Source organism: Symphodus melops (genome assembly GCF_947650265.1).
Source record: "Symphodus melops genome assembly, chromosome: 21".
Lineage (NCBI taxonomy): Eukaryota > Metazoa > Chordata > Actinopteri > Labriformes > Labridae > Symphodus > Symphodus melops.
Window position 1 is genome coordinate 13,689,797 of NC_136711.1, and position 25,533 is coordinate 13,715,329.

Consider the following 25,533-nt stretch of genomic DNA (forward strand, 5'->3'; position numbering starts at 1 on the left):
TCTGGAACTTGTAAAAAGCCGAAAACAGCATGCATTTTACGTGATCCTGATGGCTCAGACATCCAGGTTGTAAACTTTCCTCGCTAATTTTTGGTTAAAGATGCATCATCTAGTCATTAATCAGCCTGCAGAGTTCAGGGGAAGCTGAGCTAGCTTAGGCCCGGACACGGTGTCCCCGTCTTAGACTTTACACTAAACCTTTTACAAACGAAATATTTTCATCCCTTTATGCGGAAAGCAGTTTCATAATGACTAAATCTGCTCGTTGTGTTAATTGGGGATTAATTGGCCATGTTTTGGTAAATCAAAAGGCTTTAGCAGGGATCCAACAAGGTGCCTCCTAATTAAAACCGCAAGTCCCTGGGAGTGTTATAATTCCCATGAGAGAAGTCCTTTAATTGGTCATAACTAAACCCTGCATACAGCCGGGTCGGAGTACTCTAAACTCTGAAACTATCCCATATATTGGAGCCACTTTCTGTCCTTTCCTCAAGGGAATGAGGGGAGCTGATGATGGCCACATAATGTCTATTCTCAGAGCCTCATAAATAAAGAGCTGCCCCTGAGTGCAAACTCTGTTTATTATAGTCTGCCTGAACCCCGGTGCCAGCCCTTGGAGTTACTTATGCAGATAAATGCAGCACCATTCATCATCACTTCTATTCATAAATAGCCAATAATTCATCCCTCTCCATATGGAAGATTAGACCTTGGAAATGTGACTTAAGCGCAGGAAGTATTCAGTTCATGAAAAACATGAGCGATCACACACAGCCGTCTTCCCCTTTACTCATTATATCTTATTCTACATGTCATTTCACTGCTCGCCTATCCAACACGAGGCCCATAAAGAGCAGCACCAAGGCGTCTTGGTGGTAGGAGAGCAGATGATTTTTCTTTTTTCTTTTTGTAGTGTGCTGGTTTGCAGAGAGAAGAGGGCCGCAGAGGTGCACACACACTGATGAGAAAGGATGATATATGTAGCGCTTGTGTCCCAGCTCTCCTCTGGCCCATTGTCATTAATCACGGCCATTAGGCTCCCCCTCCGCCGCTGCTCGCCCTGTCTGCGCCTTCACCACCCCAGCCTCCCTTTTGTCTCATATCCATAAAGGGACGGGCCGTATACTTTCACCTCGTCTCCTGCTGCAGGGACGCTAACAAGGGGGCTAACGTGTCTTTGATAGAAAGAAATTCCTTTTTTAATTTCTTTGTTAGAAATAATGTTCTTACTTATTGTCATTATCCTGGTTGTTAATAAGATTCTCCTGTCATTATTTATTCTTAGTATGAATCTCTGTTGCTGTACATCTCTTTGTCTGTCTGAATGTCTGTTCGTCTCTCTTTTCTTTTCTTTAAACAGAGAGTGGGGACTGACTTGCAGAAAAAGAGCCACAGGTTGCTCTTGAACCGCAAGCTTACCGCTAGGTCATCTGCGCGGCACCCCTCTCCATGCCTTTCTTTCTTTCTTTTTTACTTACTTCCTGTCGTTCTGTAAGTATGAGGATATTTTTCTGTGTCTGTCTGTCTGTCTGTCTGTCTGTCTGTCTGTCTGTCTGTCTGTCTGTCTGTCTGTCTGTCTGTCTGTCTGTCTGTCTGTCTGTCTGTCTGTCTGTCTGTCTGTCTGTCTGTCTGTCTGTCTGTCTGTCCCCTCCCCTCATCCGTACATCAGTCTTCACGTCTGTCTCTCTCTCTGTCTTTCCATCTGTCTTTATGTCCTGTCCTGTGTGATTGTACAGTATGTCTGCCCTCCTGTCTGTACATTTGTTTGTTGTTCTCCCTCACTGTATGTCTGTTTTCATCTCTGTACTTCCTGTATGTCTGTTTACCTCTCTGTACTTCCTGAATGTCTGTTTACCTCTCTGTACTTCCTGTATGTCTGTTTTCCTCTATCCACTTCCTGTATGTCTGTTTTCATCTCTGTACTTCCTGTATGTCTGTTTACCTCTCTGTATTTCCTGAATGTCTGTTTACCTCTCTGTACTTCCTGTATGTCTGTTTTCCTCTATCCACTTCCTGTATGTCTGTTTTCATCTCTGTACTTCCTGTATGTCTCTTTCCTTCTCTGTACTTCCTGTATGTCTCTTTCCTTCTCTGTACTTCCTGTATGTCTGTTTTCATCTCTGTACTTCCTGTATGTCTGTTTTCATCTCTGTACTTCCTGTATGTCTGTTATCCTCTCTGTACTTTCTGTATGTCTGTTTTCATCTCTGTACTTCCTGTATGTCTGTTATCCTCTCTGTACTTCCTGTATGTCTGTTTTCATCTCTGTACTTCCTGTATGTCTGTTTTCCTCTCTGTACTTCCTGTATGTCTGTTTCCTTCTCTGTATTTCCTGTATGTCTGTCCGTCTGTCTTTCAGTGTTTATGTCTAAAAGAAAGAATCTGGTTCTGCTCGAGGTTTCTGCCTGTTTTGAAGAATTTCTCTTTGCCTGTGTTTTCCTAAGCAGTCATCCTTTTCATGCTTTCATGTTATCATTCTAATAAGAAGAATTGCTCTAATCTAAGCGCCCACATTATCATCCTGTTGTCTCTGCGAGCTAATCAGCAGTCAGAGTTCCTCTCCTCTGGCTTCACATCGTTAACCCCCCCCAACATCCTCTGTGACATCAAACCCAAGAGGTCTGATATGATAATATGTGTGAACTGAAATGTGAAAGCAATTCATATCACTTTCCCAGGGCTTTGAATGTTTGATTTGCATAACTAGAGAAAATGATATTAGATGGGCATATTGATTTAATTTCATCCTAGAGCGCTGTTAATTACGGTATCATAAAAGTGTCATCTCTTTATTATCAGGTTCAGAACGGGGCTTTATGGTTGGTGTTGGCGCACTACTTGCTTTTTATATGAGGAGGTTATCATTGTGATATTGTTTAGCATAATTTTACATTATGAGGTCGTGATACGTTAAAAGATACAGATTTTTTTTTTTTTTTACTATCAGCCTATCAAACGTCTTTGGCTTTAAAGGATTAGCTGTGTCTTTTGTCACTTTGTTCTTTCATATCGCACGTCTTCTGAGCATTTTACTCCCGCTTCATTGTGCATGGACACCCCTCGCTGTTCGCTGGCGTCTCGACTTCACTTTCACTTTTAACTGCATTTCATGTCGAACACCATGCGACCAGAGAAAGAGCACGGTCTCGCTTTCATGTCGATGAATACCACATGTCCTGCATGTGGCCTTTTTGTGTGTGTGTGTGTGTGTGTGTGTGTGTGTGTGTGTGTGTGTGTGTGTGTGTGTGTGTGTGTGTGTGTGTGTGTGTGTGTGTGTGTGTGTGTGTGTGTGTGTGTGTGTGTGTGTGTGTGTGTGTGTGTGTGTGTGTGTGTGTGTGTGTGTGTGTGTGTGTGTGAGATACTCTGGATACTCTGTAGGTATGCACGAGCATCCTGGAGCATCCCCTCCTGCCTCCAGCTGAATTCAGATCTTTACAAATGGATTCCCTGAGTGCAATTTATCTAAATGAGCAGTGATCATTATTCTAGATCTAGCCCATCCGTAATACTGGAGCACTATTGAGCAGATATCTCTTTAAACACAGCAAATAGGTGGTCCAGGCTACAGGAAGCCTGAGTGCATTCATTACTTCTCCTTCCTCTTTTTTTTTTCTCCTCAGGAACACAAAGCAGTGCATAATGTGCAATCTGATAAGTGTTCTCTTGCCCCCCCCCCTCTCGCCACTTCTTCCTCCCTGCTTCATCGTCCTATACATCACCGGCCGGCTCAGCTGCAGTCTACGAGGAGGGGGAACTCTGGGATCGGTGTGGCTGAAGTTGATGAATAGGCCTGCGAGGGTGAGAAACTCCAGGGCCAAGCTGTAGGTCCGTCCCCGTGGCATGTGATGCTGATTGGCTTTGTCCTGTGCGGCCGCTCCGGAGAAGCGGACATTAAGATTAAGTGATGCTGTCGTGTCGGGGAGCAGCGCACTGCATCATCCCAGGGAAGAGACAGCTGCGGTGGTTAATCCTTCATCACCAGGGGAGTGCTGCCAGAGTGGAGATATACAGCCAAAGATAACCCTCCATAACTTCTGCTAAAGATCAGAAACTTTGCATCCATCTGTCCTCAATCCTCACTTTAAAAATGAGAAACGAGCAGGGAGGCAATGCTGAAAACAAATGGAGCAAATAACATCAAGATGAGGTGAATGTTTTAGTGAGAGGTAATCCTTCTCTTCCAAACTGCTCGGGTGGAAAACGGTCATTGTGCAGCACACACTGTAGCTTCTGTGAGTGTCGAGACAAGAAACAGGGGCAAACAAACAGAAACCCATTTACACAGCTCCTGTGAACACTCGCGTGTCAGCGGCTAACGGACAGAAGTGTGCTTTATCACACGTTCTGGGGTTGTGGGGGAATTCCCGGTGGGTGGAAAACCTAGTTTAAACAGAGGGGGGAAAAAAAGCCACTCAGAGGAGAGTTAAAGTGGTCTGTATTTATGTGTCTGCGTGAGGTGTCAGCATATTTGAGATTGCTGGGTTTGCATGTTTGTTGTTGGTTTGATGTAGCTGTCATGACGTGATGGATGAACATCATCATGTAAAGAGTAAAAGGAGAGGTCTGCAAGAGAAAAAGCGACACGTTTTATGGTACCAAGAGAAGACATTACAGCAGGATCAGTCTCCTTCCATCTACCTCACTCTCTGTGCTGCCGAAAGCCAACAAAGCTGGGCTGCTTGAACTTTACCTTTTTTACATTTTCATACCACTTGTGCTTTTTCTGAATATGGTAATTTCCCAGCGAAAGCCTCCGAGATCCTGTGGGATGATATATTTGGCGTGGCGGAGGCATACCTGCAGAGAGCACTTGTGACAGTGACATATTAGTTACGGTGTCTCCTGGAGTCTGATAACTTCAAATTTGCCACCTTGTTAAGTTGTGATTTATGTGATACCATTTCACTAAAGTAATTGGCCTGGCCTGTTGTAGAAAATAATCAGCCTTGGTGCAGAACAAATGCTGGGCCATGCTAATGAGGCGGCCTGAGAGCCGAAGTGATGCTGCCAACTGACAGTTATTAATGATTGTTATGATACACAGACGAGTCCGGAACGGGCGGAAAAAAGTGACATTTAAAAAATACGGCATATTGGGAAGTACTAATGAAGTAATATACTGCTAGGAAAACAATCATGTGTGTTGTCAAGGCAATGTGTAATTACCCAGCAGCCACCCTGGCTGGCTTGCAGACAAGCTGGGGAGCTGTTGTGTGTGTGTGTGTGTGTGTGTGTGAGACGGGGGGGGGGGACAACCTGGTCGGGTAATGGATGGAGCTGTGCTGGCGAGGGGCAAAAATGCAGCAGGCAACGACAGAGGTGTGCAGATTGATGAATTAATTGGGTCTTTCTTGGGACAGAAGGGGAACCGCGGAGGCATATGCTCAGCTTGTTACTTCGGAAAGTCTACTGACCCTGAAAGTGATGGCGTCCCACACAGGTAGGTGTGGCTTTAAAATAACAAACCCCCCCCCCCCCCAAAAAAAAAAAACTCTTTCTGGAGTCGAGCCCACTTTCATATAATCGTGTCTGAGCTGTCTAACTATCAAACACATGATTTATTTTAATGGTATTTCTCTGCCCCATTATGTAGACAATACATCATATATCATCTTAATCTGTACAGCTAATGACAAACAAGCTTATTTGCAAGTTATTCATTGAGTTGAGCTTTTTCAAACCAACATTGGCTGGTTTTCAGATTAATAGAAACAATATTATGACAGTATTATTGATATTAAAATAACTGTGTTGCTGCCCTGATTTGGAGCGGCGACAATGACTACTGATTTACAAACCTTCATTATGTTTAAGTAATAGTGGTAAGGTTTTTTTTGTTTGTTATTCTCAAAATCAGACATTCATCAGACGAGCTGAATCAACTAAAATGACTTTCCTGGATCCAAACCAAGCACATGAACAGTGGATGAAAGAGTCCCATCGGTGACATCACTTTCCTCCTGACTGCTCAAACTCTATCGTCCAGCCGCTGCCACTCGCTGAGGTCTTCACATAGCTGCCATTTAATCTTTTCTCTGCGACACCCCTCTGTCAAAGCTCCCAACCGCTCTTTCTAAGCGCTGAGTGAGAATGAAAGTTCTCACAGCTGCTTTCTGTCACTGTGGTCTTACTTCAGCAAGTGCCCATTGGCTGTGATCAAACCCCCCCCAACACCCCCTTGCTTGTCTCCCATCAAGCCGGTGCATTAAGGCCGACTGCCGACCGCATCAGCGGGCCCTCCTCGGCCCGCAGAGAGTCCCAGGCCCATCAGCACGAATTAAAGCAGAGGCTCGGGTAGTGGCGCTGCTTTCGGTGCCACTGAGCATTACACTGACACAAATGCTGAGGATCTTTGTCAGCTATTATTTCAATACACGAGTGTGTGGTGCCTTGTCCATCCCGGTTTCTTTGAAGCTCACATATCCTCCTCCTCCTGCTTGGAACAATTTGCCTTTGAAGTAAAAGAACAAGGTCTTTGATATCAATGGTTAATTTACCTCCTGCTTTAATTTTTGCTTTTTATGGAAGCACTGTTAACACGCTGTGCACCAAGGCTGCAGCCCTAAGGTTAGATGAGTTCAATTATAGATATTTTTTTCAGATAATATGTCATATTCAGCTACTTGATCTTTGTTGATGTAAAAACACACATAGTGATATAAATGTAACCCATTATTCACTGACACGATGATTTGCCTGTTAAAAGAAAAGAAAAGTGACAAACTGGGCTACATTTAGTGACAAATGTTTACAGATGACACTGTTGTTTTCACTGAATTAAAAACATATTTATTAGTGTAAAGAAGCCACATAACCAAAGTTCTGTGAGACTAGAAATCAGTTACCACCAATCAACATTTGTCAAACTTTAATAATTACTTTTACACTCACATTTACTTTTATTATGATTTTTTCTTGGAAAAAAATAAAAAATAAAAAATAAAAAATATACAGAGTTAAGGCAGCCAAACAAGTACCTACAGTAAGTTCAAAAAGGGTAATTGAGGCCAAATAAAACCCCCTTTACAATCAAGACACCTATACTAAAAAAAGAAAGTTACGTTCTTATTTGTTTGTTTTTTAATGAGAATTTAAATTAGTTTCCGTCTTGCTAATACATCTCTGCTCCCAAAATAATATCACTACGTTTTCATCCTTTTGCGTGATTATGCCCCATATGTCATTAAAATCCACCATCGCCCCTGCTAAAATATATGTGGGCAAAACGATCACCTTCTTGGAGCCATTGATTAAGTAGCTAATTAAACCAATTTACCTTCTTGGTTTAATGTTTTTGAGATTGTAATGTCTCTAATCACTGGGTGCTGTGTCTTCCAGTTTGTCTCTCTCCACTTGAGCTGTTAATCAAGTATACCCAACGTGTCTCCATGGTCCTGTTGTTTTTGAGGATACTGGGGAGTCGATATCCTCTGCCTTCCATCCTTTCCCCGCCCTATCTCCGTGTCCGGCGTCTCCCCTCCCTTCCCTCAGTCTTTACACTCATCAGAAGAGACAGGTGAGTTAGTGCGCGCTCAACTTCAAACCGTCGTAATTGTTTTTCATACGGAACGAGAGCCGCAGACTCGACATGGATTGTGGATGAACAACAGGGCTGATTAGCGAGGGCTAGATTTGCTTGCTGGACCATTTTGACACCTGTCTCCCTGCCTTCGTGGGAAGCTGGACCTGATCCCTCTATACTGTCACTCACACTCGTGGGCCAACAGAGAAGAAAGTAGGCGAGATAATGGATTGAATAATAGTGGGGGACTTCCCCACCTTCTCTGTCAGGAGCCTAATCACAGCTTGTCTTTAAAGTTGCCGTGATGAAGCTATTATACTGTACTCCTGTTAACTACGGATCATATTCTGGAGACAATAAAGCTTGGGCGCAATTACATCCAAGGACTTCCATTAGTCATTAATGTAAATGTTATTTGCAGATGGATTATGCAGCGTCAATGAGGTGTAAAGTTAGTTCCATTAATGTGATCCCATCATACATCAAATACAGTGTTTTAACAGCATTAATATCAGGCTTATTTAAAAGTGCACCAACTGCGTTCGTCTGGGAAACTAATGTACAGTATTCAAAATGTGCATCCCATCTGGCTGCGTCCTGTTTACTGAACACAGTGGCAGCCCTGGGTTATTAATCATGTTTGTCTTAATTACCCTGCGTAGCTGCTCCATACCCAACTCTGAATTTGACCTTTTTTCTGGATCCTTTCAAACCATTAATCATGCAAAGATCAACGCCAGCCAAAAAAACGAGGAGATTGCATTGCATTGCCTCAGCAACCGTTCACTTGGAGAGTAACTTATGTATAATTATCTGCAACTATAAACCATCAGCACAGCAGGTTTTCTTGCATAAAAAAAAAAAAAAAAAAAGTTAAGTTAAGGCAAGTTTGAGGTAGAAGCTTCGCTATCATCCACTGTAATGAGAAAGTCTCCTCACTCTCTAAGATAAACAGAGCTGTCTTTCTGTCTTGATTTTCTTGGATTAATGAGCCTCGACATTTCCAGAGACAAATAGTTCCCTCTCCAAGTACTGTTCCTGGTTTCCTGCCATATGGCCCAGAGCAGAGTCACTCCTAATCTTAATCTGACAGGTAAATGAGCGCCTGTGTGTGGTCTATCTGTTGACGAGGGACAGTTTAGTCCTGTGGGCTTCGATGTCCTTGCCAGAAAGGCAGAACACTTAACGGAGAAGACGTAACCGAGGCATCTTTGTCAGATGATTTTCATGTGTCACCGCCGGCCTGAGGAGCGTGATGCTGCCATCTTTGAACAAATCAAAGAGAAACAGCTCAGTATTCTGATGCGGCATGCGTGGCAAATCGCAATTAGAAGCTCGTTTTTTGTTTCAAGACGTAGACTTTCATTCGAAGAATTACGTTTGATCTGCTGATTTGGTAACCTCTTTCGTCGATTGTTTCGCGGTGAAAAGTCGTTTATCATTCAAGCGACTGGAATTTCACATCACACAGTGCAGCGCTGTGATATGAAGAAGAACTCCCTCCTCAGTCAGTTAAACAGATGAACTATTGCAGCACAAAGATTAAACAGTAACTGTGAGTGCCACAGCGCTCTGTGAATGGAGCCTGACAGACATTTTATCAGTAAACCAATTAACATGATTTATGGTCGGGGGGTAACCATGAGACTTGCCCATAAAATACAAAGGGCTGGCTGAGCAGCTCCTTCCAAAGCGAGATGTTATCAGATTCCTCTCGGATCCTGCTTTGCTGGCATGGAGTCAGCATGCATTTGTAAATGCAGCTACTGTGCATGGAGGCCTCCCCTCCCTCTGCACTTTGGGTCAGGAGTTCAAAACCCAGCCTGAAGAGTTAAAGAGAGAGGCATGAACTCCTGACCCTCCTTAATGTTGCAGGGTGAGCAAGGGAAACCAGTTCTTATCATGCTACACCCATCCAGCTGCCTTCTCGTTGCATCACATCAAATGTAAACTGGAAATAAATGCTTTTTTTTTTGATGTCCCTTAATTCCCCATGGAGCCAAATCAGAGTGTAGCATCCGAGATGATTTAGGAGATTTCAGTAAAAACTGAACAGATTCAAAGCAGCTGACTCGTATCTGTCAAGTGCGAGCTAAAGGTCTGGCACGTGGTTTTCTGCACCCACTCTCGACCTGTGTGGAATTTCGGCCTTTCTCTTGAGTTTGGAAAAGTGTTTGCCCTGAAAAGATTTAGTGTTTCCCAAAAACATGTTAATTGGGCTCTGTCCTTTTCCAGGTGATATACTGTTTTAACTGACGCAGCCAAAGGTCGTTAGGTCTTTAACATGCACATGCCTCAGGTCCTTTTGGCAATAAACAAACCCTGACAGGTGGATTTGTCACAAGGCCATCTTAGTTTTACTTGCGATTGCATAAACAGGTTAATATAAGAGGGAAAAGTCCCTGGAGCCAAGGGGAGATCTTTAGACTGCTTTGTTATTCAACCAACAGTCCAAGACATCAATAGATTCTATTAGTTAACCACCTTGGTCTACTTTGAAAATATCTGTACAACAATTGGATAAAAATCATGAAATAATGGAAATCCTGATCCTATTGACTTTGGCCAACCTCTGTACTTGCACACATTCACAACCAGCGGGTTCATTTTTGGCTTCAGATAAATCTCTAAGAAGGGGGAGGGGGGAGGGGGAGGGGGGTCATTCTATAGGATGAGGAAAGTCATTTAACATCATATTAAATTAATAATTAATTAATGAATTGGCTAATGGTTTAAGGGCTAACAAAAGAACGACACCTAACCTAAAATCTATTATCATTATTCTAGGAACCAGACAAATCTGCAAGCTCGTGTTTTATTATGGTTTATTATGTTTTATTATGGTCCCGCAGATGTGTTCCCGTCCCAATCACACAGAGTTCTATCTGACCTGATTCAAGTCAACCCAATCCCAACAGGTCCTATATGATCAACAAATTATGTTCAATACAACGATTGAACAAATGAACATTAATGAGGAAATTTGGTCAAACACAATTTCACAGTTGTATCAGTTTTAATGGATGCTCGTCCACTTTACATTGTGTAAATGGTAAATGGTAGCTTCTGTCATTCCAAATGTCATATTATATTGACCGAGAAGCCACATTCATTGTACATTGGAGTTAGCTACCTAGCCTGGTACCCTACTGCTATGGCACACATTTTGTTTGTCTTGTAAAAATCCAGATTATAAAAAGAGATTACATCAAAAATCTAATTTGTAACTGGTGATGCTGTTCCATAGGCCATAATCAACAGATTTCCCACCACTCACTTGTCCTGAATGCAGCATATTCCTGCTTGAAATGAACTGGTGATAAAGTCAGTGTTATGGGACATCAATGATAAGCTCCTTATTCCCCCTCAGAAACCAGCAAGATCAAATGCTCGTGATTAATCACGGCCAAGTGATTCTATGATTAATGTTTACAGCCCGTGAAGGCGCGGCAGGACATACTCTTACATCATTCAGCATGTTTACAGTTTTACTCCTCTTATGAGGGAAGATGGAGAGCACCATTTACAGATCACTAACCTTTACGACGGCAGCCTCTTATCTGCATTTTTTCATACCACATCAAGTCATCTAAACGTCCAAATAAAACAGACCTGTCATGCATTCAGGCTTCGGAAAGAACAACACTGATTAAGAAGAGGGCGTTCCAGTCTCGCGCCTGGTTTTATTAGAGCTTTTAAATGTAATTGAAGGACGGTGCAAAGTAAATGGTTCCTCATCGAAGGAAGATTAAATGTTCTTATGCAATTTACAGAAACACGAGGGCATGAGGGACAAAGGCCTAGAGTGTCCTCTAAATAATGTGAGGGGAGGTGAAGGCGCAGAGGGAGACGGAGGATGTGCTTCTCTGCAGACACATGTAAATCAATTTGTATCGATCCCAACAATTCTGCCAGCAGCTCTGCACAGCCATCGATTAAACAATTAGATCACTGCTGGATCTATCCAAATAGAAAATTATATTTGATTTAGCTCAAACCTGACAGTGATATGCATGCATACTTTAAAGTCCTCTGCCTTCAGACCTGTTTGTAAAATATACTTATTTATGCGGCATTTAATCATTCATGAAATTCACAAGAGTTAAAGTACAGGTCTGTCCACCCGTTATTTATCTACGCTTTAGCAAGGTCAAAGGGTTTTACATTTGATGTTACTTTATACCTACACTTTACAACCTTCATGAATCAAATACTGCTATTCATTATAAAGAAATTACAGCTTTTAAAATTGTAAAATAAAAGAAGCTACACACTATTGGTTCAACTTTATGTCACTTTGTTTAGTGTGATTTGTTGAGGAGGCTTTTTTTGTTGTAAGTTAAGCTTCCAAATACATGTTCAACCTCCAGAAAAGTAAAATTCGGCCATTAAAAAGACAACTTCCTTTTGAGAACATCATAATGTTTTCAATCATGGAGGACACATTAACGTCATAACATTTGGAATTTTATTGTACACCTTGCACCCTCCTATATTTTCCGACCCTTCACTGCTGTGTCGTCTTCCTCCCCTCACTGTGTCTCCGAGTTTCAGAAGGCCAGTAAAGCATGCCTTCCAATTCCCCTGCTCAGGTGTTTTCACTCAGGAATAGGAGTGATGAGCAAACGCTTTCAGACTCAATCCTTGAGCAAAGGGCTGTGCTGACAGGGATTATTATTTATTTGTCATGGTGGATGTAATAAGCTGTAGATACAGGATGGAGGGCCTGTGATTTATTGCTCTGTCGACCGCCACTAGCAGGACGCGCGCTCTAGCGTGCAGGATGAATACCGCACTGTCAGTCCTGTCCATCCGTCACCATCACCTCCTCCCTGCCGCCTCCACTGCTGCCTCTCTCCTCCACCCTCCCGTTCCATGCCACGATACATAAACAATCTTTCATTATTTCGATACCTTCTTCTCCATATTTGTTTTCTGCAGGTAACGTGGGGGCCTCGGTTTTATGCGTGCCACTATTGTGATACGCTAGCTTGAGTTGTACACCGTGGAGCTGTTGACATTTCAATCACATCCGTTTCTTTTCATGCTTAAGTGTTTGCGAGAATCTTTTTTTTTTTTTTTTTTTGTGCCATTTTAAGCAAATTGAATTGATGTTCCTCACCCGCAAATCCTCTTGAACCCAAATTAGTTTCATTTCTCACATATATACGATTTTTAATGTCACATTTCATAGTTAGAGACACAGTGTTTGCCTCTATTGTCCACTCTGAAGGTTGCACTGCCAACAATAATGGCCACATGTTTCTGCTGCTTTTGATGTTGTTGAGCCCCGTCTCACAGAACCGGTGACTCCTCGCCTCTCTCTGGGTCATGTAATCTTGTTAAAAGCCTTCACGGTTTTAGGATTATGTTATTGAAATGTCACTTAATTGGATAAACATTTTTCATGCCGTAAACACTCAGGACGTGCGGTTTGTGTTTAGTCGCCATGGATATTGTTTACACGGCAGGGGGGGGATTTGCGTAAGTGGAACTGACTCCAGTAAACAGGGGCTCCCACTAGAGGCTTTATGCGAGAAGCCAGGGCTGAGAGGGAGTGAGGCATCAGGGAAAACACTTAGCCCACATATCAGAGCCGCGGACATGTGCTTGGCGAGAGGGAGCGAGCACGTCGGTGACAGGGCTTAATTAATATGAAGAATTGCCTTTGTGTCCGGGTAAACGACTTCAGCAGGAGCCGCTTTGTTGTTTAAGCCCACTCAGCTGAGTGTTGGGTGGGGGATTTTTTTTCTGGAGTAAGCTGTAATCTGGGAATAACATTACACCCCATGCATGGGAGCCACATTTTCATTCCTTAGATCAGACTTTATATCAATCACTTTTTTTTTTCTTTTCTTCTACCCAGAAACCACTCCATGTTCTCACCGGCTCCTCAGATGTCATTTACCACCAAGTCTGCTTAGTATCTGTCTTATTTAAAGTATCGTTTTTCCTCAGCAAATGGTTATTTATGGACCTTTTGTTTGTTCTCAGGCATCATCACTAACAATACCGTTAATAGCAATCATTTGTTATTCGGAGCTGGTGCTGATTCTTGGGATGGGGGCAGTGAAGTGAAAATACTCATTTGGAGGTTGAGGAAAGTCTTGACAGTGCCCATTTATAACAAGATCATTGTGGAAAGTCCAGCCTATTAATAACCCTCCACCGCAGTCTAATTAGTACTTCCTGATACAAACGGCTCTAAATAATGGAGTTGTGTGAATTTCTTCTGTAAAATTATTTTTGGTGCCATCCATTTTTTTTTTTTTTTTTAAGTGCTGAATCAGCTTTATTCTTTTCAGCCACATTTGTCTCTGTTTGGCTAATTATTCATTATATATGTTTCCGCTATAACCTATATGTTCTACACTTAAAAAGCAGAACTATAAAGAAAAGGATTAGTCATGCTTAAATCCTGAACCATGCTCAACTTTTGTACGACCACTAAAGGACATAATCTGACATGGCGTGATTGTTGGCAAAGCGAAATTCAATCCAAAAATCTTTATTTGAAAGTGTGAACATGACGCTTGAGGACTTATATGTAGTCTGAGTGAACACTTTATGTTGGCTTTGAATTCATTTGTAGATTAATTTGTAGATTAATACCATGTCTTAAATCACTCTGCTAGTTATTTTCTTGGTTCAATAACAATGGTATCATTGACCCTGCAACCCTGCAACTCTTGCGCTTCTAACCCTGGATGAGTGTGATATGATTGGCTACATTGTTGTATGGCCTCACTAAGTTTACAGAAGCAATTGAACCTAGAAGCACACTGAGCACCTTCCAACGAGCTAACGTTAGCGGCAGCTCAGCTCACAGCCCCTCTGTACTTTCTTTGTCCACCAAGGAGTGTCAGAGAAATAGATTTTTTTGTCCAGTTTGATTAACTTTATCTAAAATATGTGATTGGAGATCTCTGAAGCTTGACTAATGTTGCACTCTTTAAAAGCAGCTCAACAGCAAGCGTTATAATATTAACTGTATTGGCATTGGCTACTTTCCTGAATCTGATAATTAGATGTTTTTTTCATAATCTGGTATCAGTTTCAAGATTATACATAAAGTGATCAGTAGCATTCTGCTACTGTAGTAGTAGTTCCTTCTCAGCTATCAGATAACGACAAAACACTTTCAGACTAAGCTGAAAAAACAATACTCCCCAGATTAATGAATAATGAAAACAATCATCAATTATGGCCCTACTTGCAGTTGTTTAAAACAATACATTGATTCATGCTGTACATTATAGTCGATCCCTAGATGCTTAGCATCTTAATTTAAAGATTTTACAACATGCTACTTCATAGTAGCCCTATGCTCTATCAGGCTTTAGATCCTAAAAAGTCCACTGGAACCTGCATGCAGAAAAGCTGACTCCCCCTCTTTTCTCTCTCTCTCTCTCTCTCTCCCTCTCTCTCTCTCTCTCTCTCTCTCTCTCTCTCTCTCTTTCTCTCTACGTCTCTCTTTAAAAAGTGCAGTTGACTTGCTGCTTATCAAGCCTTAATTAGTGATACATTTTCTCCCCTTGATGTCTTGATGTATTTGAGAAGAAAAGGCTAATTGACTTGTAGCCTGACCCAGGAGCCAATCCTACTTGAAAAATGTTCCCACTCTTTACCTCCCTGCCTCTCTCAATCTCACCTCATTCTCTCTTTCTTTCTCCCTCTCTTTCTCTCTTGCCTTTTTTTCCTTTTTTACGAGGCCAGGAGTGGTCTGAAGAAATGAGGTGCGGCATTAGTGTGTTTTTTTTTTTTTTTTCTTTTTCTGCTTGCCTGTGCAATAGAAAACAGTGCACGTCAGGGGCCCCGTCAGCAGATCAGGGAGATGCAGATGGGAGGTGAAAAAGCTCCCCGGTGGCACTCAGGCCCTGCTCAGATGTGATTGCAGCCGCCAGGATGAAGTCAGCACTGACAAAGTGCGGCCCATTGATGGATGGACAAAGCCGGGAACGGGATGTGAGAATGGATGGGGCCAGAGTGGGAACTTAACACGGACAAACAAAATGAAAGACAGAGAGGAATTACCTGCTAAAGCGTACCAGCAATACAAATCCCAGAGCAATTTACTTACTGCTAAGTGAGCACCGGAGGACTGTTTGCATCGCTACAAGAGCGCCTGACTGCAGGAATGGCTTTCATTCAGTTGATAAAGGTTTCCAGATTTTACACAATTGTTTTTATGATTGCCTCTTTTTCAACATCGCCGAATGAATACATATTAAGTGCAACACACACTTAAACCTGCTTCTCCCCACACTACTCAACTGCTACACTATGGAAGCGTGCTGAATAATCCTTTTTTGTCACAACAAAGCACATTTTGATTAATTTTAGGGCAGAAAACGACAATTCTCAAACAACAAATGTCTAGAAAAAATGACAAATCTCTATTTCAAGTTACAACAGCTGTCCAGGCGGCCTCATTTCTCTCACAAACTGAAATGTATTCATTTCACAGTGGCACAAAACATAGGAAAACTCATAAATTCCAAAAATGCGGTCCAAGAATCGACCAATGTTCGCATTTAAATGACCAAAATAATTCATAGGTTATTGCGCTTGTTCTCAGTTTATTTTCCATCAATTGATTATTCATTTCAGTGCTATAGGCTGCGTAAAGGAGCTTTAAATCGTCTGTGTGCTCAAGCACACTTTAATTTGTCCCGCCTCAGAGTAGACTGTAAAACACCAGATATTTTAGGTACCTCATGGCCTGAAGAGAACTAATAACCCCTGAAACTCTGGGCCAATAACCTTCCCAAACCCAGGAGCTGTGTGGGGGGTAGCAGAGTTTGCTCCCTTGTTGGGGAATGAATTCTCATTACGATTGCACCGGCACTACATTAAATGTCAGAGTTGCTGCCGGATGGGGCCCACAAGATTAAGACTAATGCTGTTGGCCTCAGGAACTCCGATTAGAACTCTTCTCATTAATCAGAGTCTCAGAGATGGAAGCAATTTAAAGGCCTGGTCCTCTCTGAGCAAGGGGCAGGGCAGCACCCTGTCACCAGCACCCATTCACTGGTGCCCCCAAGGACATGTGAAAGCTAGTCACCTCTTGATGCTCACTATTAACTGATCTGACCACTAACTACCGTATCTCCTCAATTACTCGTGCATTGTTTTTGACACATGACACAAACGTGTGTGTGCGTGTGGTTCGACCACAACTTCCCAGTTTGGGATCAATAAAGAACATCTATCTGTGCCGTATAACCCTTAATATATTTTTTTTAAGTTCCCTTATGAGACCCCATCTTATATTGTGACTTTTGCTCTCACTCAGTATCTAAAGAATCTCATTGACCCTTGAAATAGTTGAGTTTAATGACATGAAAGCAACATTAAGTGGGAAGTTGTTTTGGTGCGTTTGGCACCCACAGAAGGTCTCTGAGTGAAGCTGCACTGTCCTAATTAACAGTGCTGGCATGGCTCCCCATTACTGATGACGTGCATCTGTTGACAAGCAGAGCGGTGTTGTTGGAAACCAAAGAATCCTGTCGACTGACAAGGTACTGTAATATTACTATTTGTCTCAAATCTTCCACCTGTTGTGCAGACATCCTTTGGCGTAGGATGTATTTATTTATTTGTATGTGAGCCTGAGTCTTACCTTGGGTGAGAAGATCACTTTCTTTTACATTGTAAAGCTGCTTAACATGAGCCAACAATGACACGGATAATAATACCGTGTGTCATTCTTAACTTTGTGTCCCAGTCCTTTTACAACTTTTTTTTTAATTATCAGACAAAAAAACCATATTTTTTTGAGTCATAACTGATCATGTAGTCTGTTTTCAACCCACAGGGTTTAAATTGTCTCTTTTTGTATTGTGACATGTCATCTTGGTTTTGTGTGTCTTTGTCTCAGCTTCCAAGGTTATCAAGAAGGCCAGAGAGAGGCTTTGAGGTTTAAACTGGATGCAACCTGTGTTTGGTTCTCTATTAGCACCTGTCAGAGTAGACAAGCTGGACGAGTTTAAGCGCCCTGTGACACCCAATAGATGGGCGCCCTGCTTTGTAAACCACCTGGGACAGAAGCCGCTCTCGGTGGGACTCAATGTATTCTGTAAACAGGACGGCAAACAGGAGTGAATCTCCCATAAATCTTGGCGTGTGGTGTTATCATTTCCTTCAGCTGACCTTGGCCGGGATGCAGGATGAGAAGCCTGTGTGGCGAGCGGGGGAAAAAAGTAACCAATGATATACGAGCAAGTGGAGTGAGGTGGGACATGAATCAAAGCAGCATGTGATTAGCTGTGAAATCTTACACACATGAACTCTGTTTCTGCGGGTTTTTTATTTATTTTTTTTACCTTGCATCTCTTTTAATCAGGTAACGTAGGCTTCATAGAGAATACAAAGTTACTGAAAATAATCTCAAACATGATACAAATGTGTTTAAGCCTCAGAGATCGTTCAAAATGTTTGATTGTTTCATTCATGCTGGCTGCAGAGCAGATCCATCAAGCACATTTCTCTCCTTCCATTTGTGTTTCAAACAAATACTTATCAACAGGCCGTGAAGTAATCAATGGGGATAATCCATCTGGGAGCCTGTCGATATGGTAATGACTCTGTCTCATCGTTATTGCTCTGCAGCCATAAATCACTCGCTTTACCAGAATGCTTAGCAGCTGTTGAAACAATCCTGCGGTTGTGTGGAACAAAGTGCTGCCTCTTGTGATCAATGTGGCTGCATTGTGCTGCTTCACACGCTGATTGTTTTCAGATTTTGTGTAAAAAAAAAAAAAAGAAGCTGGATGGATTGTATATCAATAAGTCAAGGGTTTCGAACAAAAAAAGTAGTAGCAGGTATATCATTCTCAGGTAATCAATGCTCCTATTAAGTTTTTGTTAAAGGTGCAATTCATACACCTGAGGCGGATATAAATTACAATTAGAAAAAAGTAATCCGTGATTAAAGCATAAAAAAAACAATTGCTGTGTCATCAACCTGCTTTATTTATTTGTTGTCTGTTTCAAAATGTGTATTCCCAACTATTCAGTGTGTATAAAATAAAAGGGAAGAACGACAGTGACAATTTATCTGGTAGGTTAATTCAGTTCAAAAACAGAGATGTAAAAATGAACCAAGCTGGTTACAGACAAAGGGTACACTCACATGAGGAAACCCATAACGTGCCCAAGCATGCATCACCCTCACAGCCCAGTTTGTTTGACTAGTGTGAGTGTGCCAAACACTTCCAGGTTCAGGGACTTCTATGCAAGGAACTAAAAAGGTTCAGGGACTCTCTTTAAGGAACCAAAAGGTTCAGGGACTTCCTCTCAAGGAACTAAAAAGGTTCAGGGACTTCTCTTCAAGGAACTAAAAAGGTTCAGGGACTCTCTTCAAGGAACTAAAAGGTTCAGGGACTCTCTTCAAGGAACTAAAAAGGTTCAGGGACTCTCTTCAAGGAACTAAAAGGTTCAGGGACTCTACTCAAGGAACTAAAAAGGTTCAGGGACTCTACTCAAGGAACTAAAAAGGTTCAGGGACTCTCTTCAAGGAAATAAAAAGATTCAGGGACTCTCTTCAAGGAACTAAAAAGGTTCAGGGACTCTACTCAAGGAACTAAAAGGTTCAGGGACTCTACTCAAGGAACTAAAAGGTTCAGGGACTTCAAGTAAAGTATTAGAAATCCTATTTTCTTATGCTAAGCTAAAGACTTAAGGATTTGGTTTCTAAATGGATTCTAAAATGTTTCTGACATGTAATATGTGCAGACATTGATTTTAGCTCTTTTCAAGGAGTAATTTCTTTGGTCACTATTAACAAGTCATTATATGTATATCATGACCTACTGACCTGTAGACTCCCTGCAGATGTGAAATATCCTTAAAACATTAAGCGTTTTGTCCACAGTCGACAAATCTCTAACTGAACCTAATGTATTTTGGCCTTGTGTTCTACTGAGGCAGGAAGGAGTTGCAGACTCAGGACAGAGTGAAGGAAGAAAGACAATTAAAAGTGATAGCGCTCGTCCACATGAGTGTCAGCAGCAGCCAGGATGGAAGCAATTTATTCATCCAATCATGCAAGTACAAGAAGTGCACCGGTGTTCTTCTGCTGCTGCTGCATTGGGACGCTGGAAAATGTGATAGTTGTTTCCTCCCTATGAATCACTGGAGGCAGGATGCTTGCTGGACGCAGAGTGGATTGTTTGGTGTCCTGATAACAATTTAAATCCTGTTATGGATAATGCCGGGTAATGCCATCAAGAAAATTGAACATGACACTCCAGCAATTTATTATCTTTGTGTTCTTAACCTTGGGTATTGGATTGTTTGTGCAACCATATCCTTTTGATCCTGTGAAAGGTGCACTCTGGATGTGTGCCTTTATTTTGCATTGCATGTGGAATCTAGTGTTGAACAGACAGACAAAAACAAGGAGAGAAAATGATGTATGGGTGGAGAGGATTCATGCCAAATTGTGCAAAGAATGCTTCACACAAAGCAGAAGATGTGCTGGATTTGTCTGTAGAAATTCCACAGAATGCTCAACGCTGTTTAATGTCGGCGCAGTTAAATCTTTCATGATGCAATTTATCACCTCGTAATTTTAGCCACAGGACAGATTCAGAGTCAGACACTTTGCAGATGTGAAGCAGTCATGAGGCTAAGACAACAACAGCTTCGCAAATAAATCACTCAAACAGCTATTTTGAAGCTTTCTTGAATGAACAAAGCCTGTAACCATTTTCAAAGCTGTAAAACTCATGCCAATCGTATGAGTTAGGGAAAAACTGATGTCCTAGAGGCCTATCTTACTATTGCTTCTTTCTCTCCAGCTGCTTCTTCAAACCCAGCTGCTAACGCCAAAAAAAAAAAAAAGCTCAACAAACAGGCCTCCCTTCAGCCCCTCCTCATTGTTGTGGAGAGAAGGCCCCCCCCCCCCTCAACACCACGGCCGGCCTTTGGTCTGATTTAAGACTCTGGCCTGCTGATGACCCCGTTTGCCGCTCTCTGTTTCCCTCCCCTGCTCTATCTCTGGCTCGAGTTTAGCTTGACTTAGGGAAATGCTTGCTCATTCTCTCCACCACTCATTAATCAGGCGAACAATGAAAGGAGTTGAGCACAAACGCTGTTGTGTGTAAATCTTTAATAGGGAGTTTTACTTTTTCTGTCCACTGTTTTAAGAGGCTGATTTTGTGTTTTCTGTCTAGTTAACCATATTCCCATGGCGGCTACTTTTTATATGACGTCACAGTAAAGCTGGAGTCAACTGCTATAATAATGTTGTCTAGGCTGAATTTTAACATGAAAAAAAAATTACGATTTTCTGCCTACAACATATTTTATAACCCATCAGCCAATTTAAGTCTACAATAACAGCTAAACATGTTGTAGGATAGTATAAGAAAGCATAAACAGACTTTACTTTACAAAACATCATCATTTTATTATTAGCTTTTCTGAAACAGCAGCTAATGTAGTAATTTTCTTGCTAATTACTGTTTGTCAGAGAGTGACTGACTGCTAACATCTTTAAAGTGTTGAAAGAACAGATTTGATAACCTGTTAGATACTGTGAGACAATAGCTAATAACAGTGTTCAGCCACTAGCTAATATTAACATTTACCAGGACGTTAATGCTAATGTACCCACAAATTTGTTAAAGTTAGCTACATTCAGAAAAAAGCTAACGGCTTCCTTGATTCCTTTGATTTTACACCTTTTCTATCTTTAGTGCGACAAAATTAAATGAATTGTTTTTGCTAACATGACGAACAGCTTAAATTGCATTCCCTTTGATATTGTTAAAAAACTATCGATCAGACAATTCAACATTAACTAACTTCCTAGCTAAAAGCCGGGGCGGCAGTAGCTCAGTCTGTAGGGACTTGGGTTGGGAACCGGAGGGTCGCCGGTTCAAGTCCCAGCACGGACCAAGTCCGGAAACTGGTCTGGTAGCTGGAGAGGTGCCAGTCCATTTCCTGAGCACTGCCGAGGTGCCCCTGAGCAAGGCACCGAACCCCAAAACTGCTCTGGAGCGCTCGCTGTGGGCAGCCCCCTCACTCTGAGACCTCTCCATTAATGCATGTCACTAGAACCCTGTTTGTGCATGAGTGTGTATCTCGGCCTATGTGTGTGTTAGACAGAGTGTAAACCGAATTTCCCCTCGTGGGATTAATAAAGTGTAAATTATTATTATTATGTTTTCTGATGTCTGAGTGTAGCTCATTTGTAATAAATGAACTTTGAATATGGCCAAATGTGCCTCTGGATCTTGACTATCCAATCTATTTAGTGGCAGTACTGAAATAATAAAAACATAATATGTTGTTTGATCATGTGTTCAAGATTTACAGAGCTTCCCATCCTGAGCCTAATGGCAGGTGTTACTGGTTGCTGTCAAAATTTGATAATCTTCTTCCTTTATGCCAGAACTTACTCAACACGTTATCTTGTTTTCCTGTCACAAGCTAGGAATCAGGGTGATTCTGACTTTCCTGCTCTTGACTTTTTTTGGCACCAGTGAGCATGTCTGATGATTTATATGCTCCAAATGAACGTCATTGCTTTAAGACAAATGGCCAGCCCTTGACCTTGACTCTGGGACTCTTGCGCTAGTTTTTTTCTCGACAGAGATGTGTAGCCCCTTAATAAATAAATATATTATTTATGTGTGCTTAAGTTACTGCTTTTGTTGTCTCAGCACATACAGAGGCCAGAGCTGTGGCCTTGGGCCAGGCGACAAGCACACTCTGTCATGCTTTTTTTCATTCTCATGCATAATTAAAAAACTTAAATTACTTGCCATGTTCAAAATTATAATGCTGCAGGAAACAGACTGCAAGAGAATTTATTTTCTTTGTGCATGAGGCTGACAGGAAATCAATTAATCCTGATGTATTATTTTGCGCTGGACAGGCAGTGGGCTCTAGGAGAGAGAGAGAGGATGGAGATTGGCTACAGCTGTTCTCATTGGTGCAGCCATATATTATAGCTGAAGTGTGTGACAGCTTCTGAGCAAAATGGCTGAAGGGTATCAGGCAGGTGACTGGACTGTTAAAAGAATAACACTGGGATACAAACAGTTTTCAGAGGCTGATGTAAGATTTGTTGTGGTGAAGAGGCACTTTACGGCTCTGCTTCATGTCCTCTAGGTTTCCCATATTTTTTTTTACCAACATTGCTTTCTGTCACAATTTACGAGGGAGCTTTTTGAGTTAGTGCCTGGTGTTGTTTTCATACAGCTCCATGAACTAAGATGTTATTTGTCTATCTTGTGTTATTTAAAAGAAGCAGATTTAAGTTAGGAGCAACAAATTAAGTATATAAAATGAAATTTCAGATTCCTGAAAACAACTGCATGTCCTGTCGTCATGGCTACACACAAGCACAACAGAATATACTCTAGCGAAGATGCTAATGCACTCAGCACTTTTAGACTATTACAGGGGGATGGAATTATGCAAAGGAACCCAAGTGCATCATCGAGTCCACTATTTGGTGCTGCAAAAAAAACAACAACTTCAAAGTCGAGAAAACGCTTCTTACCGTCTAAGTCCTTAATTTAGTCAGACGTAGATCTCTTCATTTTCTGAATTTTCAGAAAACATTTTCAGAAGACCTCACAAAACAGCTGACAGATATCAGGTTTTCTCTATTGTTTTGTCTTAAAGTACAATCAAAGGCAATAAAACATTTAAAAATGTTCCCTATATCTATGTCAATCTATTGCAAAACTTCATTTCATTTTATATTCCATAAAGTAAAGAACATTATCTTATTTAGTCATGTTCCTAAATCCAACACCAATCTACCACAGTCAAGAGATTTGATAATGGAAGGTCAGTGGCCTGAACTTGGTTGTGGTATATTGTTATTCAGTTTCAATTTAAATGTCTTGTATGTGTCTGTGTGTCATATGACTTGACACACACCAGATAACACAATGCAGAGTCCTGCAGAGGTCAGATAACAGTCCACTGGTGATCCAGGCGAGCTATAATACTCACAGTCACAATATCACCGAGGACGAACACAGTGAAGAGGAATTGTGAGTGATTCGGGGGAAGTGACGGAAATCATTTTTTCCTTCTCTGGGTTAATTCATTGGATGAAACGTTGTGGCACATGATGTGTCATATATCACAGACAGGGCATCAGTAATCTTTGCTCAAGGGCATGGATAACAGGCGGATAGACATGTGAATGAGATGGAGAGGGGGGCTTGGGAGAGACTCATCCCTTTCTGCCATCACCACAGACAAGATAGAGGAAGATTTATGGGGCATCACAGACAACATACTAGCAGGCTGACCATCTTATATGTGAACCCCCACTCTCCCACAACGGTCCTCCATCTTGTTTTGTTTTTTTTTCTTTCTAAATGCCTGGCCTATAAACAGCAGTTGATGCCACTGCATTTTCTTCCTTGCTTCTCAGTCAGCCCTGTTGTTTTTTGTGTTAAAGTAATAGTATTTATACTTTTTAAGATAATATAAAACCTAAATAATACCAAAGGGATTTAGATTTCATAATAAAAAAATCTTCATTATTTAAGAGTCCGATGTGGTAACTGGCTTAAAAGATTTCTTTCAAATTTGCTTCCTGTCAACATCACTCAGTATTAGAAATATTATCTTTTTAAGAATAGGACCAACAAATAGTTTGTTCCAGTTCAATGTATTATTTATCCAAAGTGAATAAAATATATCCTCGTAAATGTTGAATTAAAATGTGTAATTGACCTTTTTTTTTTTTCCAGAAGCCTGCTGATGGCCTCACCTCCTGCTGTCTGAATAGCTTTTATTAACTGTTTTTTTTGTTTGTTTAATAAACATGTTATCGTAAAACTTCAAATAAAAGCACAACCCATATGAATTTAGTCCATATTACTTTGCGAATCAAAAATATATTACCAAGGACTTCTTCCTCTCTCCTCCACATTGCAGCTGTTTAGTTTGGATGGGCTTTCTTACAAAGTTAAAGAAAACAAGGGATTTACAATTGAATTTGTTTATTGATGTTTTTTCTGGTGTAAATTGTAAATTTCAATGTCTTTTCCGTCTTTGTTGTGCACAAGTTTCGTTTGAAAATCATTTAAGGCCCATCTTGTAGTGACGCCTGACCGAAAAAGAAAGCTACTTGTACTTGTACGATCTTACAACAGTGTCCCACAAGTTTATTTAACACAAGTCCCAAATCTGACTGCGCAAGCACAGTTAAGAATTTTAAGGAGGTCCCTGGGGGTTGGTAAAAGATTTCAGGTGGAGCCCATGCACACCCTAAGCCACCCTTGGAAACACCCTTGTTGACACTAATGAAACATCAGGACTAATTGTACATTTTGGCCATCTGACGCCCTGTGCTTGAAATGATTTTAGAACAACAACCAAATTTACTCGGGGGATTTCCAAAGAAAACGCTGTAACACAGGCAGGTCTAATGCTCAGGATATCTGTATTTGTTTTTACACATTAGCAGCCTATTGAGGTTTGATAAACACAGATGGTTTGGAGCCTGTCCAGTTTCCAAAAGTATGAAACAATAGTCTTACTCATTATTGGATTAAAAACATCTATAATGCTGGCACTTTGGCTCCATTTTTGTTGCAAGAGCGCTGGAATCTCAAACAAAGTCTTACACGCAAAAGCCGTGTGACAGTAATTCGTATATATTTTAACTGAGTGTGTTCCATGAAGTGGCGCCATCATGGCCTGTCTGATGGGTATGCAATCTGATCCACAGTGATAATGGCCTTCCAGACACGTAATCACTGAGGTACACTGTGTTGTTTGATGTAGTCCTGTCTTTTCCTGGAAGAGAAGACGTCACATCTGCCTAACAGGTCGTGGATGATTTCTGAGGATCACAGCTGGTGCTCTCCCTCGGGACACATTCATGTGTTATCATCAGTCATTACAAAAAAGTCTTTATAAATGAAATGTTTAGAGTCCCTCTGGGCGTATCATCTGCACCGTTCACAGCATGAATATCTTGGAGTGCTTTCAAGATTAGGGATTTAGACGTGTTGTTTCTAATGAAA

The 25,533-nt window shown here is 41.4% G+C and overlaps 1 protein-coding gene across 29 annotated transcripts in view; it reads left to right on the forward strand.

The window, feature by feature from the left end:
• The window catches only part of LOC306842319 (uncharacterized protein), a 169,590-nt gene that overhangs the window by 43,011 nt on the left and 101,046 nt on the right, over window positions 1-25,533 (forward strand). For 4 of the 29 annotated variants that reach the window (XR_013781711.1, XR_013781713.1, XR_013781714.1 and 1 more), the window contains 4 exons: window positions 1,361-1,491; window positions 3,621-4,147; window positions 5,361-5,440; window positions 5,858-6,941. The exons of 13 other annotated variants lie outside the window; for them this stretch is intronic. Coding sequence is in view for 1 of the 16 variants with exons in the window: in XM_079372494.1 (XP_079228620.1) it covers window positions 1,361-1,491; window positions 3,621-3,798; window positions 5,361-5,440; window positions 5,858-5,891 (423 nt within the window). In the remaining 15 variants the exon portion in view is untranslated. Of the gene's footprint in view, window positions 1-1,360; window positions 1,492-3,620; window positions 4,148-5,360; window positions 5,441-5,857; window positions 6,942-7,338; window positions 7,517-15,238; window positions 15,703-24,252; window positions 24,369-25,533 lie in introns of those variants that run through there. 12 more of the 29 variants (XR_013781712.1, XR_013781716.1, XR_013781696.1 and 9 more) reach the window with 7 other exon arrangements.